Raw genomic sequence first — 16,509 nt, forward strand, 5'->3', positions numbered from 1 at the left:
CACAATCTTCAGAATTATTGCTGGCATGTTGTCAGGCTCCATGCATGAACCCGTGGCTTCACCCATTTCTTGATATCATGCGCAATGAATGGAATTGGAAAAAGACTGCGTGCAGGGAACATCAGGAGGAGATTGAAATGGATCATCCGCTCCACACTTGCTGCTGAAGGTTGTTACAAATGCTTCAGCATTATCTTTTGCCCTGATGTCCTGGGCTGCCCCATCTTTGAGGATGAGAATATTTTTAGAGCTTCCCCCTCCAGTTAGTTATTTAATTGACAACCACCATTCACGACTGGCTGTGGGGCTGTCTATTGGCAAGATGGTGGCTTAGTGTAAATGTCACTGAATTAGCAATCCAGAGGCCCAGGCTAATGTTCGGGGGACCCAGGCCCAAATCCCTCCAAGGCAATTGGTGGAATTTAAAATCAGCTAATAAAATCTGCAATTGAAAACTTGTGGCAGTAATGAAGACAGTAACACCTGGCCTACATGTGGCTCCCGATCCACAGCAATGTCACTGAGCAAAGCAACTCAGTTCAAGGGTATTTAGGGATGGGCAACAAATGCTGACCTTACCAACGACTACAACATCCCATGAAAGAATTAAAGAAAAACAATTGAATGTTGCTTCTGCTGTTTGGCACACAGGTAGTCCTATGATGTAGCTTCACCAGGTTGACACCCCATTTTTAGGTATGTCTGGTGTTGCTCCTGGCAAGCCCTCCCGCATTCTTCATTGAACCAGGGGACATCCAAAGATGTGCAGGTGAGGTGGATTGGCCATTCTAAATTGTCCTGTGGTGTCCAAAGGTTAGGTGGGGTTATAGGCATAGGGTAGGGAGTGGGCCTAGGTAGGGTGCTCTTTAAGAGGGTTGATGTAGACTCGATATGCCGAATGGGCTCCTTCTGCACTGTAGGGATTCTATGATATCCCCTGGCTTGATGACAATGATAGAGTGGGAGATACATCGGACAATGAGGTTACAGATTCTGCTGCTGCTGATGGCCCAGTAAAGTGATGGGAGAGGGTCATCAACGGTACTATCAAGTAGCACTTGTTCAGCAATAGTCTGCCCACGGTTGCTCAGTTTGGGTTCTGCCAGGGCCACTCAGCTTCTGATCCCATTCCAGCCTTTGTTCAAACGTGGACAAAAGAGTTGAATGCCAGAGGTAAGGTGAGAGCGGCTGCCCTTGACATCAAGGCAGCATTTGACCGAGTATGGCATCAAGGAGCCCTTGCTAAACTGGAGTCAGTGGGAGTCAGGAGAAAAACTCTCCACTAGCATACCTAACACAAAGGGAGCTAGTTGTGGTTGTTAGAGGTAAATCATCTCAGCTCCAGGACATCCAGGAGTTCCTCAGGGTAATGTCTGAGGCCCAATCATCATCAGCTGTTTCAGCAATGACCCTCCTTCCAATTAAAAAGAAGCCAGACACCATGCAGGACAAAGCAGCCTGCTTCATCCACCACCTTAAACATTCACCCCCTTCACACTGTGGCAGCAGTGTGTAGCATCTACAAAATGGCCTGCAGCAACTCACCCTGGTTCCTTCGACACCACCTTCCAATTCTGTGATCGCTACCATCTAGAAGGACAAGGGCAACAGACGCATGGGAACACCACCACCTGCGAGTTCCCATTCAAACCACTCATCATCCTGACTTGGAACTATATCACCGTTCCTTCACTATCGCTGGGTCAAAATCCTGGAACTCCCTCCCTAACAGCACTGTGGGTGTACCTACAGTAATGATTTGCAAACTTTTACGATCCGAGCAACCGTCAGGACCCACAGGAGCCAACCTTCACATCACCTATCTTTCATGCAAAAGGAGAACCTGTTTGGTCCTCACAATCTCACTCTTCCGCCAGTTCCTTTGTGCCCTCTTCACCTTTACAAGAACAAAAAAATGCAACATGTAGGTTGTCGTGAAAGGCAACGGCAACAAAATGCTGGTTTTACTCAGCACTGGATATTCCTGGGGGCTGCTACTCCAGAATGCTGACAGCCTCATGGGCTTTTGGTGAGTTGTTAATGTGCGATCACAGGTCAGGTACCACAGCTTAAGATTTTTATTTTGGAGTCAGTTGCAAGTTAATGACTGTAAGTTAATGTCCGACTCTGGGGTCTCAACATCCAAAGGACCTTTTGTCCCACCACTTCTCTTTCAAAATCTGAAACTTCTCCTCTCATTTGCCAGTACTTCCCTGCATGCAACACACATGGGCTTTGCATCCTCATTTGCAATTGACAAAATTATACCTCAACAAATCATCTTTAGACGGTTTGGTTCCTGAGTTAAGTTTCTTCTTTGTAGGCTGTTCACCAGAAGCCCTGGAGCTTTGTACAGAGCTAACACTAGCACTGCTCTGTCCTGCTGTGGACTCTCCTGTGCAGCTCTCCCCACCAGATTCAGGTGTGAGATCCTATCCAGTAGGTTCTCTGTCTATTTGTGTCTCTGGCCGTCTCTTTCTTGTAAGAAAATTTCATAGAATTTACAGTGCAGAAGGAGGCCATTCAGCCCATCGAGTCTGCACCGGCTCTTGGAAAGAGCACCCTACCCAAGGTCAACAACTCCACCCCATCCCCATAACCCAGTAACCCCACCCAACACTAAGGGCAATTTTGGACACTAAGGGTAATTTATCATGGCCAATCCACCTAACCGGCACATCTTTGGACTGTGGGAGGAAACCGGAGCACCCGGAGGAAACCCACGCACACACGGGGAGGATGTGCAGACTTCGGAGCTGTGAAGCGATTGTGCTATCCACAATGCTACCGTGCTGCCCCTCTGTGAGACTTTAAAATGATTCATCTTCACAGTCCTCTTGCCTTGCTTGCCAGCAGCTAGAAAACGGAAGAAGCTCCCCTCTGTGATTTGGTGCCAAAAACACAATAAAAGCTTGACATGCCGGGCGGGTGACCTTCTCACTGCTGCCACCTCTGGCTGGAGGACTGCACCCCCCCACCTTTCCTTCTTAATTAAAAGATGGCAGTGGCCGCCATTCTCAATCAAAATGTCGGTCGCAGCCGTTGTGCGCTTCTCCCGCGACCGGGAACACCGTGGGAATGCCGCGACCGATCGCTGCTCGCCCTTCCCTGACCTACACCACATGGTTGTTAGGTGAATTGAACGTTCTGAATTCTCCCTCAGTGTACCCGCACAGGCGCCGGTGTGTGGCGACCAGGGGATTTTTACAGTCACTTCATTGCAGTGTTAATGTCAGCCTACTTGTGACACTAATAAAGATTATTATTATTGTGGACTGCAGCAGTTCAAGAAGGCGGCTCACCACCACCTTCCTGAAGACAATTAGGGATGAGTAACAAATGCTGGCCCAGCCAGCGACGCCCACACCTCATGAAGCAATAAAAAAAATTGAAGCCTTTACCGAATACAAAGATTTGCAAACAGCACGACACTTTAGACAAGCTGAACGTTTTGGTTAACTATTTAGTTTACAATGTATAACACACCTTAAATGATCAGAGTAATTTCTCCAAGACAAAGTCTCATTAACAATGTCAGGGCCGGGGGTTTGGGACCTGCTTGAAACTCATTTTGTGTTCGAAAACAGAATTCTCCTCTGCAAGGGAAGCACGGTAGCGCAGTGGTTAGCTCTGCAGTCTCACGGGTGCCAGGTTCGATCCCGGCTCTGGGTCACTGTCTGTGTGGAGTTTGCACACTTTCCCCATGTCTGTGTGGGTCTCACCCACACAACCCAAAAAGATGTGCAGGGTAGATGGATTGGCCATGCTAAATTGCCCCTTAATTGGAAAAAAAGAATTGATACTCTAAATTTAAAAAGAAACAATTCTCCCCTGCCAAGGCTTTATGCGCGAAAATGAGAAATGACACAAATAATAACACCACAGGAAGCTTTATTAAAATGGTTCAGCATTATAAAAAAATTGCATAATAATTATACATAATTTGTTACGAACACACAATTTCAGGCAAGTTATTAGAATAAAGTTTAGTCAGGGTTATCACAGTGCCCTTTTACCTGTCGTTACATTTAATGCATTGAACAATATTTTAACAAAGCAAATAGAAATATTATTAAAAATATGAACATTAACAATATTAACACAAGAGAATGACATAAGACCGGCTCACATCATGAATTATTTCACAAATATTGTAATTGTTTTGCGCCTTAATCGAGCCCAGAGTTACAGGCCGCAAAGTAAACACTCTGCCTCAGTGCGCTGGAGGCTGAAGGTGGAACGAATACTCCATCCAGGTGGCCAAAAGCTGTCTCTCCCTCCAGGTCGTGTTTTCTCAACTCTCAAATATCTTTGGGGGGGGGGGGGGGGGGGGGGGGGGGGGCGGGAAGCAAAGAAGACATTTCGAAGGTTCTCTGAATTTCTCTTTCAAGCAGGGCAGCATTGGCATTGACCGGAGAGCTCAACAGAAAGGAGAAACCCAGGCAGGTTCTCGCCCAGGGATACCTGCGTACGTATTGGCGCATTCCACTCCTGGGGCAGTCTTCCAAAAAAAATGGTCAAGCAAGAGTTCCTAGAAGGTGTTCATGACCATCTGTGCACCCTTCCCTGTAGCCGCGAATCATTGATCCCTCGCTGACGTAGCTTCATAAGGGTCGGAGCAGAAAGATGCGGAATGTCTTGTTGTTTGATGTCAAATTCCCAAAACTCATAGTCGGAGTCATCTGGGACACTTTCCAGTTCTGCGTATGTGTGTTCAGACGATGTCATCGAGAACCTGCTATCATCACTGTACCAACTTATGCCCCTTCCTGCAGAGGTAAGGTTCACGGAGTTAACCTTGTGGTTTGCTACACATTCCTTTTCACAGAAACTTTCTCACACTTAATTTAAAATGTCACTTTAGATTTTATTTACATCAATGTGCTCTAATATGGATACTTCATTGCAGTTTTCAAACCAGTTTTGACCTTGTCCAGGAATAAACATTTCTCGCAGGAGACGTCGGTAAAGGTGACTGATGTTTCCAGTATTGGGACCTTCAGAAAGATCCTCTCCCCTCCTCCCAGCACACAGTACTTCCTTTCTGTCTTCTTAAGGAAAATATCTTCTACATTTTTATTCCCTTCTCGCCCGGGGATAACCTGCGTAATTTATATCTTCACCCAGATTAATCATATATGTGTCTTCCAGCAGAGGTCACAAGGTGTAACTCAAGAGTGGGAGTCTTAGGCTGGTTTTTCTTTTGCTTAACTAGGGAAATCAAAAGATGTGCAGACAGGGCAGGAAAGTGGGGTGAATTGAATGAAGGAGGAAGGCTCAAGAGCTGCACAGCCAACTCTTTCTCCTATTTCTTTTAAAAAAAATAAATTTAGAGTACCCAATTCATTTTTTCCAATTAAGGGGCAATGTAGCATGGTCAATCCACCAAGCCTGCACATAGATATCATAGAATTTACAGTGCAGAAGGAGGCCATTCGGCCCATCGAGTCTGCACCGGCTCTTGGAAAGAGCACCCTACCCAAGGTCAACACCTCCACCCTATCCCCATAACCCCACCCAACACTAAGGGCAATTTTGGACACTAAGGGCAATTTATCATGGCCAATCCACCTAACCTGCACATCTTTGGACTGTGGGAGGAAAGCGGAGCACCCGGAGGAAACCGACGCACACATGGGGAGGATGTGCGGACTCCGCACAGACAGTGACCCAAGCCGGAATCGAACCTGGGACCCTGGAGCTGTGAAGCAATTGTGCTATCCACAATGCTGCCGTGCTGCCCGGTACAAAAACATCTTTGGGTTGTGGGGGCGAAACCCACGCAGACACGGGGAGAATGAGCAAACTCCGCACGGACAGATCTTTCTCCTATTTCTTAATCCCCATCTTGATATTCTTATTTCCCATGTCTGACTTCAAACCATCAAGGCCAATGGTCGCTAAGCCCTCAACTGATGTTGTATCTGAGATGAGATAACCCAGCATGGACTGGTAATAAAGAAGGTGCACAGCCATATTTGAAGTCTGGATTGTTGAGTGGAAAATGGGAAGAGATATCGGGGGCAGAATTCTCCGACCCCCCCCCCCCCCGGGCCCCTCGCGGCGGTTCTCCGGCCGCGATGGGCCGAAGCCCCGCCACTGACAGGCCTTTCCCGCCGGTGGGTGTGGTTTAAACCACCTCTGGTGCTGGCGGGACTGGTCGCGTGGGCGGGCCCCTGGGGTCCGGGGGGGGGGGGGGGGGGTGCGGGGCGATCTGACCCCGGGGGGGTGCCCCCACGGTGGCCTGGCCCGCGATCGGGACCCACCGATCAGCGGGCAGGCCTGTGCTGTGGGGACACTCTTTTTCTTGTGAAGGCCATGGCGGGGGTGGAAGTGACCCCCTCCCCTGCACATGCGCCGGTATGACATCAGCAGCCGCTGACGCTCCGGCGCATGCGCGGACTTCCGCACCTTTGGGGAGGCCTGACGCCGGAGTGGTTCACGCCACTCCGGCCCGCCGGGTAGGGGGGAATCCCGGCCCGGATCTTAAATTGACCCGAACAAGTATGGATTCGGCCAAGTCTGTTATTGGTATCTCATTTAGCCAAAATGTGTCAAGTGACTTAATGATAGAAGGAAAACATCCATGAGCTTCAAAACTTTTCTACGTTGCAAAGCTGATATGAACTATGTTGGTTCACATCTATTTGGTTTTATTTGCATTTGCCCACTTTGGGAAAAGTCAAAACATCTACGACCCCACGTCTAGACCTCAATGGGTCCTGCCCTTACTCATTCTTCCTAAATACAATGAGTGCAGTGACATAAACCCCACAAGACTCACTATATAACCCAGTGCACCATTGCGAAAAAAAATGAAGGCCCTATAATTACACGCTGCAACTATTAATGTACAGATGCTTGGCATATTCAGACAGGGTGTGAACTGGTTTCAAATCACTCATGTTGAAAGGAATTCTGGAGTAACTCCTCGCCTCTTTGTATGTTAATATATTTACACAGCAAAATCCCCAGGCCTGAGACTGTTCTTGGGCCCACAGAGGTCAGCTCATTTCCTCACCGAGTTATATTGGTCAGCACTAGTACAGGTTAAACTAGCCTGTTAAAGTGCATGGATTATTGTACTCTGCTGGCAAGAATCTTCATTTTGTCTATGATAAAGTCTCAGTGCTGTTTTGTTCTGTTCCAGAAGATATAGCTACTAAGAACATAGGACCTAGGAGCAGGAGGAGGCCATTCAGCCCTTCATGACTGATCTGATTGTGAGCTCAACTAGGGGCTGGTTTAGCACAGTGGGCTAAGCAGCTGGCTTGTAATGCAGAACAAGGCCAGCAGCGCGGGTTCAATTCCCGTACAGGCCTCCCTGAACAGGTGCCGGAATGTGGCGACTAGGGGCTTTTCACAACTTCATTGAAGCCTACTTGTGACAATAAGCGATTGTTATTATTAACTCCGCTTTCCTGTCTGCCCCGATTTCCCCCGCCCCTCAAAATTCTTGACTGTGCATAGTTTGCACGTTCTCCCCGTGTCTGTGGGTTTCCTCAGGTTCGCCACTTTCTCCCACAGTCCAAAGATGTGCAGGTTAGGTGTACTGGCCTGGCTCCCAATAGTGCCCAAATATGTGCACCTTGGGTGTATTGGCCTTGCTAAACTCCCAATAGTGTGCAAAGATGTGCAGGTCAGGTGGGGTACGGGGATAGGGCAGGGTAGTGGGCATGGGTGGGGTGCTCTTTCAGAGGGCCGGTGTAGACTAGATGGGCCGAGCTATCTCCTTCTGCACTGCAGGACTTCTATGGTTCCATGAATTTTCTAAATATTTCGTGCCTTGTTCAAGTCATTTGGAAATTTTGAAAAGGTGGACTGATATATGGTCTGAAGGTTGCAGCAAGCTGGTTAATCATTGAAAGGAACATAGGACATAATTTTAGCCGTTCAAGTCTGTTCCACCATTCAGGGAGATCATGGCGTAACTGTGATTTAATCTGTCACCTTTGCTCCATTTTGCTTAATACCTTTAGATGACAGAAAACTATTAATCCCAGATTTAAAAGCCACATGTGACACAGCAACGCCTTCCATTTACGGAAGGGAATTCCAAACGTCCAGCACCTTTGTGTGTCGAATGTTTCCTAATTTCACACTCGGGGACAATGTGGCTGATTTTTAGATCCTGCTCCCTAATCCTGAAGTCCCCAACCAGTAGAAATAGTTTCTTGACCTATTCGATCCGTTTCCATCAAGATCTTGAAAACTTTGACCAAATCATCCCTTAACTTTCTTAATCCCAAAGAATACAACCCTAGCTTGTGCAATGAAGATTTGGGTATTGCTGAAAAATAGAGACATGATGCCTAAGGTTCTTGCCGGGACAGATCGGAGGATTACTGCCAGTGAAGGGATCAACAATTTATACTGCATGAGAAGACAGTGCTGATTGGTTGTCAAGTGGACTCTGATTTACAGAGGCATGGCCATGGAGAACGCAGCAGGGAACAGTTAAATGCCAAGTGACTGTTCAAATTGAAACCACGCAGGGTGATTCTGGTCAAGGCATTGCTGTGGGGAATGAACTGGGGAATGGCTGTCTCCCCGATTCTGGTCAAGGCATTGCTGTGGGGAATGAACTGGGGAATGGCTGTCTCCCCGATTCTGGTCAAGGCATTACTGTGGGGAATGAACTGGGGAATGGCTTTTGCTTAGTTGAAAAAGGTGCGATGCATGGACAGGCTCCTTCTGTCCACCAAGTATAGGGCCCTGTGTGTGAATATATGTGGCTTCGAACATGCATAAGTGAGCCACACTGTGAGTCCAACTGATAATAATAATAATAATCTTTATCAGTGTCAGAAGTAGGCTTACATTAACACTGCACTGAAGTTACTGTGAAAAGCCCCCAGTCGCCACACTCCGGCGCCTGTTCGGGTACACAGAGGGAGAATTCAGAATATCTAATTCTCCTAACAGTACGTCTTTCGGGACTTGTGGGAAGAAACCGGAGCACCCGGAGGAAACCCACACAGACACACAATCAGGATTGTTTAGCAAGTGTTCGCCAATCACGGAAACACTTCTAAATGTTGGACTTTTGCCTAATGTCTTGCCCATTTCCTATAGAATATCAGGGAATGTTCTCCACATATCCTCTCCTCATCGTGTAGTTCACTCTGAGGTTCAGCTTCAATCAAGAAGCGACACTTTGTGCTTCAGCATAGGCAGCGAGAATGGGAAGGCTATTTGACATGGTGGGAATCATAGCTTATCCTTATCAAGCCATCAACCGAGAGAAGTGCGTTCATTATTCCCGCCCCCCACCTACCCTACCCTCGAACGCAAAGCCCAGCCGGGTAAACCGTATTCCATAGTAGTACAAGTTGGAAAAAGGCATATGGCATTAGTTCCCCAATTCTCTGGCCCATGCTCCATCAAGCACATCTCCGCACAGCGATTACAGAATCATTCCTAATATTTACCCCTGAACTGGAATCGGGATTGGGGACGCTGAATAGATTTCCCTTCATAAACCTGGGGCTCGGAATCCATTTCCAACACTGGAGCAGAGACCCAATTGAGGCGACCATGGGGTTGAGGGTTAAACATGAGCCTTTTGGTCAATTAAACCTTTGACAACATGACTGAAAGGGACTTTCAAGATAGACATATTAGCTATATGATAATATAGAGAACAAGTCACCTTCTCGATAGCTGTCTAAAAGTTGGATAATTGCATAATATTCAGAGGAGTCATCTGGAGAAAGGAGAGAAAAAACATGCTGAGTGTTTTTTATCCCAAGTTTGAAGCACTAACATCAAAACGTTTCAATTTTAACCACGTATATTCTGATATAATCGCGTCAATTTTTGCACTCTTCCTTGTAACAAGAAGCAGCTGGTATCAATCACTAACTGAAATGTTCTCAGTAAATTGCGCTATCAAGTCTTATCTAACCTGTTGCTCTCAATTTAGGTCGGAGAAATTAAATGACAAAAGGGTTGATGATGCAAAACCAAAGTGAATAGCAATGGGAAAGATAAAGAAACTAAAAGATGGAGGGCGGCACGTGGCACAGTGGTTAGCACTGCAGCCTACAGCGCTGAGGACCCAGGTTCGAATCCCGGCCCTGGGTCACTGTCCGTGTGGAGTTTGCACATTCTCCCCGTGTCTGCGTGGGTCTCACCCCCACAACCCAAAGATGTGTCGGTTAGGTGGATTGGCCACTCTAAATTGCCCCTTAATTGGGAAAAAAAAATAATAATTGCATACTCTGAATTTAAAAAAAAAAGAAACAAAAGATGGGCGGGATTTTCCAGTCCCTGAGATTGGAAATTCCTGCTCGAGGTCAATGACCTTTAAATAGTCCGCAAAATTGTCCGTCCTGTCCTCGATGATTCCCGTGGCAGGCGGGGCAGGAATATATACCTCATGTGTCTCGAGGAAGTGTGAATGGCAGAATCGGGAACATAATCTGCCTTCCCTCCTGCTTTTCTTCCAATCTCAGCCCTTCCCTTTTGCTTTTTCCTCTTCCCATCCTCCTCGTGTCTTTTAACTTGCTTAAAACCTTTTACACCCATAACTATTTCCAGTTCTTTTTAAAAAATTTTTTAGAGTACCCAATTATGTTTTCCAATTAAGGAGCAATTTAGCATGGCCAATTCACCTAGCCTGCACATCTTTTTGGGTTGTGGGGGCGAAACCCACGCAGACACGGGGAGAATGTGCAAACTCCACACGGACAGTGACCCAGGGCCGGGATTCGAACCTGGGACCACTATTTCCAGTTCTGATGGAAGGTCATTGATCTGAAACGTTTATCTCTGTTTCCTTGGGTTCTATCAGCATTTTCCTAATTGATTTCAGGTTTCCAGCTTTAGGAGAACTGCAATATGTTTTAGCTCAGCAGTGGAATAGCTAAACTAAGGTTGTCCAACCTGTGGCTAATTGCAGCTCCTGAACGCTTGGCTCTCGAAGCCCAAAGAAAGCTGCACTGCTGTTGCACCTTGGTTCATCCTGTTGCAGTTCTGCAGGAATGCATGTTCAGGAAGGGCTCTTTCTGGCACTGCTCTCTCTGTTCTGGAGAACTTCGAAACCGGACCCCAAGGGCAGGATTTAGCAGGCCTGTTAGCCGTGGGTGCAAATCCCGTCATGGCCGCTAAATCTTGCAAAGAGGCCAGAACTGGGATCTGCACCACTGAGAGCTCCGATCGCGAACATCTCCAAGGATACGATCGGGTTCACGTCCAAGAAGGGTGCAGACCTGATTTGCACGAAGTTGAATTAATTGTAACAAAACTCAGCGTGTTTTTGTTTTAATAAATTTAGAGTACCGTTTAAATGCAGCTTCATTTAAATGCTCAGATACCCCCGGAAGGGTGAATCAGATGCTTCGCGTTTCAAGCATACCGTTTCTCACGTGGGGAAAATAAATAATTCGAAGTGAAAATTACAGTCCGGATCACTCCACTGGGGTTGGCGGGAATCACACTGATTTCCGCGCCAAAAATTGCAACTGCAATTTTTTCGGAAAATTCCACCCCAAGATGTTGTTGGTATCAACAATTTGCATTGTACGCACATTGATGGCAATGTGGAATAAAACTTTATATGTGGCCTGTTTGCATGTTCTCTCCATGTCTGCGTGGGTTTCCTCCGGGTGCTCCAGTTTCCTCCCACAGTCCAAAGATGTGCAGGTTAGATGGATTGGCCATGATCAATTATAAAAGTCCAAAAGAATGCATAATCTTGTCACCCGTTTGTTGAGGGGGAAAGGTTGCCCGAGGTGAACACTTGGTTCTTCCTTGCGCAGTGGAAAGGATCTTTTGCATTCCCCTGAACAGGTAGTTGGGGTCTCAGTTGAACACCTCACTCATGGGACAGCCTCTGCAAACAGGGCAGCACTCCTTCAGTCAACCTCAGGGAGGCGTAGTGGGATGGTGATGTTACTGGACTAATAACCCAAAGGATGGATAATGCTTCGGAGACATGGGTTCAAATCCCACACTGGCAGCTGGGTAAACTTAAATTAATTTAATAAATCTGGAACAGAATGCTAGTCTCATTAATGATAGAATTCACAGTGCAGGAGGCCATTCGGCCCATCGAGTCTGCACCGGCTCTTGGAAAGAGCACCCTACTTAAGCCCCACACCTCCACCCTATCTCTAACCCAGTAACCCCACCTAACCTTAATGGACACTAAGGGCAATTTATCATGGCCAATCCACCTAACCCGCACATCTTTGGACTGTGGGAGGAAATTGGAGCATCCGGAGGAAACCCACGCACACACAGGGAGGATGTGCAGAATCCGCACAGCCAGTGACCCAAGCTGGGAATCGAACCTGGGACCCTGGAGCTGTGAAGCAACTGTGGTTAGCACAGTTAATAATGATCATAAATCTACCTGACTATCATACAAGCCCACCTGGTTCAGTAATATTCTTTGGGAATATTCTTTCGGGAAGGAAATTTGCCGTCCTTACCTGGTCTGGCCTACATGTGACTCCAGATCTATAACAATATGGTTTACTCTCAACTGTCCCCTCTGCAGTAGCCTCGCGAGACGCTCATTTGTACCAAACTATGACAGGAAAGGGTATGGCGGGGGTCATGGTTCAAGAAGGTGGCTCACCACCAGCTTCCCAAGGGCAATTAGGGATGTGCAATAAATGTTAGCCTCAGCAGTAATGCTCACATCCTGAGCACAAATTTTTAAAAATGGCACATTCCAGAGGGGAAATCTGGCTCGAGTTGTGAGGTGTGGATCTGGGCTAAACGGTCAAGAAGGGGTGTGGGGGAGGGGTCAGAACAGGAGGACAAGGACAAGTACGAATTAAGTTGATTTTCCTGTTCAGGGGCAGTTGTTTTATGCTTTAGAGTTAAGGTCGCCATTCCTGTCTGTTTCTATACAGTTGACATTCTGACCGTGAGTCATGCCACACCTTCAGGATGAGGAAACCACAGCTGGAAATGTGCTGTCACCCTGCTCCACACAGCCATTGTGCCAACATCATTCACTAAATTGGTTGATCTACCTTCAACTATAAATTCCAAAAAACAATAATTGAAGGTGCCTTTTTTTTGTGTATCGATAAGCCACAGCAGCAATGGCAAAAGGCTTTTTTTTCTAAAAAAAATTTAGAGTACCCAATTCATTTTTTTCAATTAAGGGGCAATTTAGCCTGGCCAATCCACCTAGCCTGCACATCTTTGGGTTGTGGGGGCGAAACCCACGCAGACACGGGGAGAATGTGCAAACTCCACACGGACAGTGACCCAGAGCCGGGGTCGAACCTGGGACCTCGGCGCCGTGAGGCAGCCGGGCTAACCCACTGCGCCACCGTGCTGCCCGGCAAAAGACAACTTAACGCCTTTTTGTTGGGTTGACTTGAATCAGGAAGATATTTTACCACGAATTGCCCTGCCAATTCACATCAATTCTTCTAGCCCGACTGTGTCCCTCACAGGAGGACAGCAAGTTGGTTAGCACTAGTGTTCTCTTAGTGTCCAGAGATGATTAAAGGGATAGCGCAGGGTGGGCGAGTGGATCTGGGTGCAGTGCCCTTTCAGAGAGTGGGTGCACACTCGATGGGCCAAATGGCCTCCTTCTACACTGTAGGAATTCTATGATTCCATGAGGCGTTTACATAAACAGCTAAATTAATGCCCCGAAACTGCCACATAGATGAGGTTATGGTCAAACTTGTTTTTTCTTCATTTAAAATATAAGGGAAGGAGACCCTGCAGATAGCTGGTCTTTGCTGCCACTGAGCGCTGGATTCAAATCTTTCAGTAGATGGTTCTTGGGTTATCGCTGCCCATGCTGAATGTGGCCCCCCCCGATCTCATTATCCCTCACTTCTTGCCACATGGTTAATCAGTCTCAAGAGCTTCTAAGTTAACAAAGGCTTTCGGGCCAATGATCTTTTGGCTGGCTGCGTTGACCCTGATCATACAGAAATCCCCGACCTCTTGGAAATTGCAGCTCCAGTTTGTTAATTGTCCCTGGGACGTAGGCATTGCTGGCATTTGTTGCCCTGGCAACTGAATGGCTCCCTCGGCCATTGCGGGGTGGGGGTGGGGGTGGGGGGGCAGTTAAGAGTCAACCACATTGCTGTGGGTCATTTAGGCCAGACGGATAAAGATGGCAGATGTCCTTCCCTAGGGGGCGTCAGTGAGCCAGATCAGTTCTTACAACAATTGATAATAGTTGTAACGGTCGCCATTACTGAGACTAGCTTCCAATTTCACATTAATTGAATTTAAATTCCACCAGTTGCCGTCATCCACGTCCCCAGAGCATTAGCCTGGGCCGATTGATTACTATGTAACATTACTACCATCTCCCAGCCCGGCCTATTAGACATAGGCAGAGCGGGCAACATGGTGGCGCAGTGGGTAGCACTGCTGCCTCACGGCGCCGAGGTCCCAGGTTCGATCCCGGCTCTGGGTCACTGCCCGTGTGGAGTTTGCACATTCTCCCCGTGTTTGTGCAGGTTTCACCCCCACAACCCAAAGATGTGCAGGGTAGGTGGATTGGCCATGCTAAATTGCCCCTTAATTGGAAAAAATGAATTGGGTACTCTAAATTATTAAAAAAATAGGACATAGGCAGAGCACCTAACCACCTGAATACCTCCATCCTATTGGAGCGTCAGCCACCCCCGGGACAAAACTATTCTTTTTTTTAAAAACGGCGTTGTGTGTACCTTTTAAGCATTGGACAGAAAAATCAGTACTTCCTCTCGGCGATCCTTCCTGCAAAAGAGGAAGGACAGTTCAGACCAGCAACACTGCACGGGTTGAAAACAAAGGTACTTTAAGCCATGACGCACGATCAATTACACAAAGACGAGAGTTGAATGCAATCGAGGCTTTATTACACTAAGATGTGTGGCCTCCTACAGCAGCTGGCGAAGTGGCTGCTGTACAGGGAGCACACATATTTATACTCCGCCTACTGGGCGGAGCCAGCAGGCAGGGAACTACCCCCGTACCTGTAGTACAGGGCCTTACCACAAATCACCTAATATATACATCAGTGGTGACTACCACAAGCCATAAACGAGTAGCCCGCCTGACATTGTTAAATAATTAATTAAGGGTCTATCGTGCTTGATACCAAGCCAATTAACCTGGATAATACGCTGCCACAAGCATGTAGCCATGGGCAAACTGCTTAAAAGGCATGCTAGAAGAAGGTGACATCTTTCACAGGGGTGCCCCGTATGTATCAGGGACACCCCAGCAAGCTGATACAGCCCCCCTCTTGCTACTCCCCACCTGACCTCCAAAACCCACTCACTTTGTTCCCCTCCCACCCCACCCACGAACCCCTCTAGGTTGCCAGATCCCTTCCTGTCCTAAAAGCTCAGGGCTTACCTCACTCCGAACACCATGGCTCTTCCTCTTGGGCCTACCCACAGTCCCAGCAGTGCCCACAACTGTTCTGGCTGTGCTGGGACTGCTCGAGCTAAGGGCCAAATTATTGATGGCGGGACATCCTGTCACTAAGGTCCCATTTCCTGCTTGTTTAGCCCATCCGGAGCACATTGCAGCGGGGCCAGCTTCTGCGAAGTGCATCTACTGCTGGCCCACTCTTGCAATGGGTGCGAGAAACCCCCCCCCCCCCCCCCCCCCCCATGATTCTCTCACTTCTGTTCCTATGTTCCTCGCATTGCTTCTTTAAGAGTGAATAATAATGGGAATGAATTTGATCACAAGTCAAAGATTTGTGAAGGAACAATAATTGATAGAATATATTAGACTTTCCTCGACAGAGGCAATATCTGGGCAGAAAACCATTATTTTCACAGTCATGCACTTTATTTTGCCATTGATAAGCTTAAACATAGAACATAGAACAATACAGCACAGAACAGGCCCTTCGGCCCACGATGTTGTGCCAAACTTCTGTCCCAGATAAGAACAAATTAGTCTACACCCCATCATTCTACCGTAATCCATGTACCTATCCAATAGCCGCTTGAAAGTCCCGAATGTTTCTGACTCAACTACTACCACAGGCAGTGCATTCCTTGCCCCTACTACTCTCTGGGTACAGAACCTACCTCTGACATCCCCCCTGTATCTTCCACCATTCACCTTAAATTTATGTCCCCCTGTAATGGTTTGTTCCACCCGGGGAAAAAGTCTCTGACTGTCTACTCTATCTATTCCCCTGATCATCTTATAAAGCTCTATCAAGTCGCCCCTCATCCTTCTCCGTTCTAATGAGAACAGGCCAAGCACCCTGAACCTTTCCTCGTAAGACCTACTCTCCATTCCAGGCAACATCCTGGTAAATCTCCTTTGCACCTTTTCCAAAGCTTCCACATCCTTCCTAAAATGAGGCGACCAGAACTGCACACAGTGCTCCAAATGTGGACTGGTGGTGATTTAACCTGAGGATCACCACACCTCAGACCAGGGTCAAAGGTGAGAAGGGGCCTTCATGAATAACCTCAGCTGGTAGGGGAATTGCACCCACACTGCTGGCCTCGCTCTGCATCACGAACCAATTGTCTAGCCCACTGAACTAAACCAGCCCCCAAG

At 47.5% G+C, this 16,509-nt stretch overlaps 1 protein-coding gene across 5 annotated transcripts in view; it reads right to left on the reverse strand.

The window, feature by feature from the left end:
- Positions 1–4,334: 4,334 nt before the first annotated feature.
- plekhn1 (pleckstrin homology domain containing, family N member 1) overlaps positions 4,335–16,509 on the reverse strand; it is a 52,715-nt gene continuing 40,540 nt past the window's right edge. For 3 of the 5 annotated variants that reach the window (XM_038773275.1, XM_038773272.1, XM_038773273.1), the window contains 3 exons: positions 14,664–14,712; positions 9,653–9,706; positions 4,335–4,769 (listed from right to left, as the gene is read on the reverse strand). In XM_038773275.1, coding sequence (XP_038629203.1) covers positions 4,543–4,769; positions 9,653–9,706; positions 14,664–14,712 — 330 coding nt within the window. In that variant the 3' untranslated portion in view covers positions 4,335–4,542. The remainder of the gene's footprint in view (positions 4,770–9,652; positions 9,707–14,663; positions 14,713–16,509) is intronic. The other 2 variants (XM_038773276.1, XM_038773274.1) reach the window with 1 other exon arrangement.

This window comes from Scyliorhinus canicula, chromosome 16, assembly GCF_902713615.1.
Source record: "Scyliorhinus canicula chromosome 16, sScyCan1.1, whole genome shotgun sequence".
Taxonomy (NCBI): Eukaryota; Metazoa; Chordata; class Chondrichthyes; order Carcharhiniformes; family Scyliorhinidae; genus Scyliorhinus; species Scyliorhinus canicula.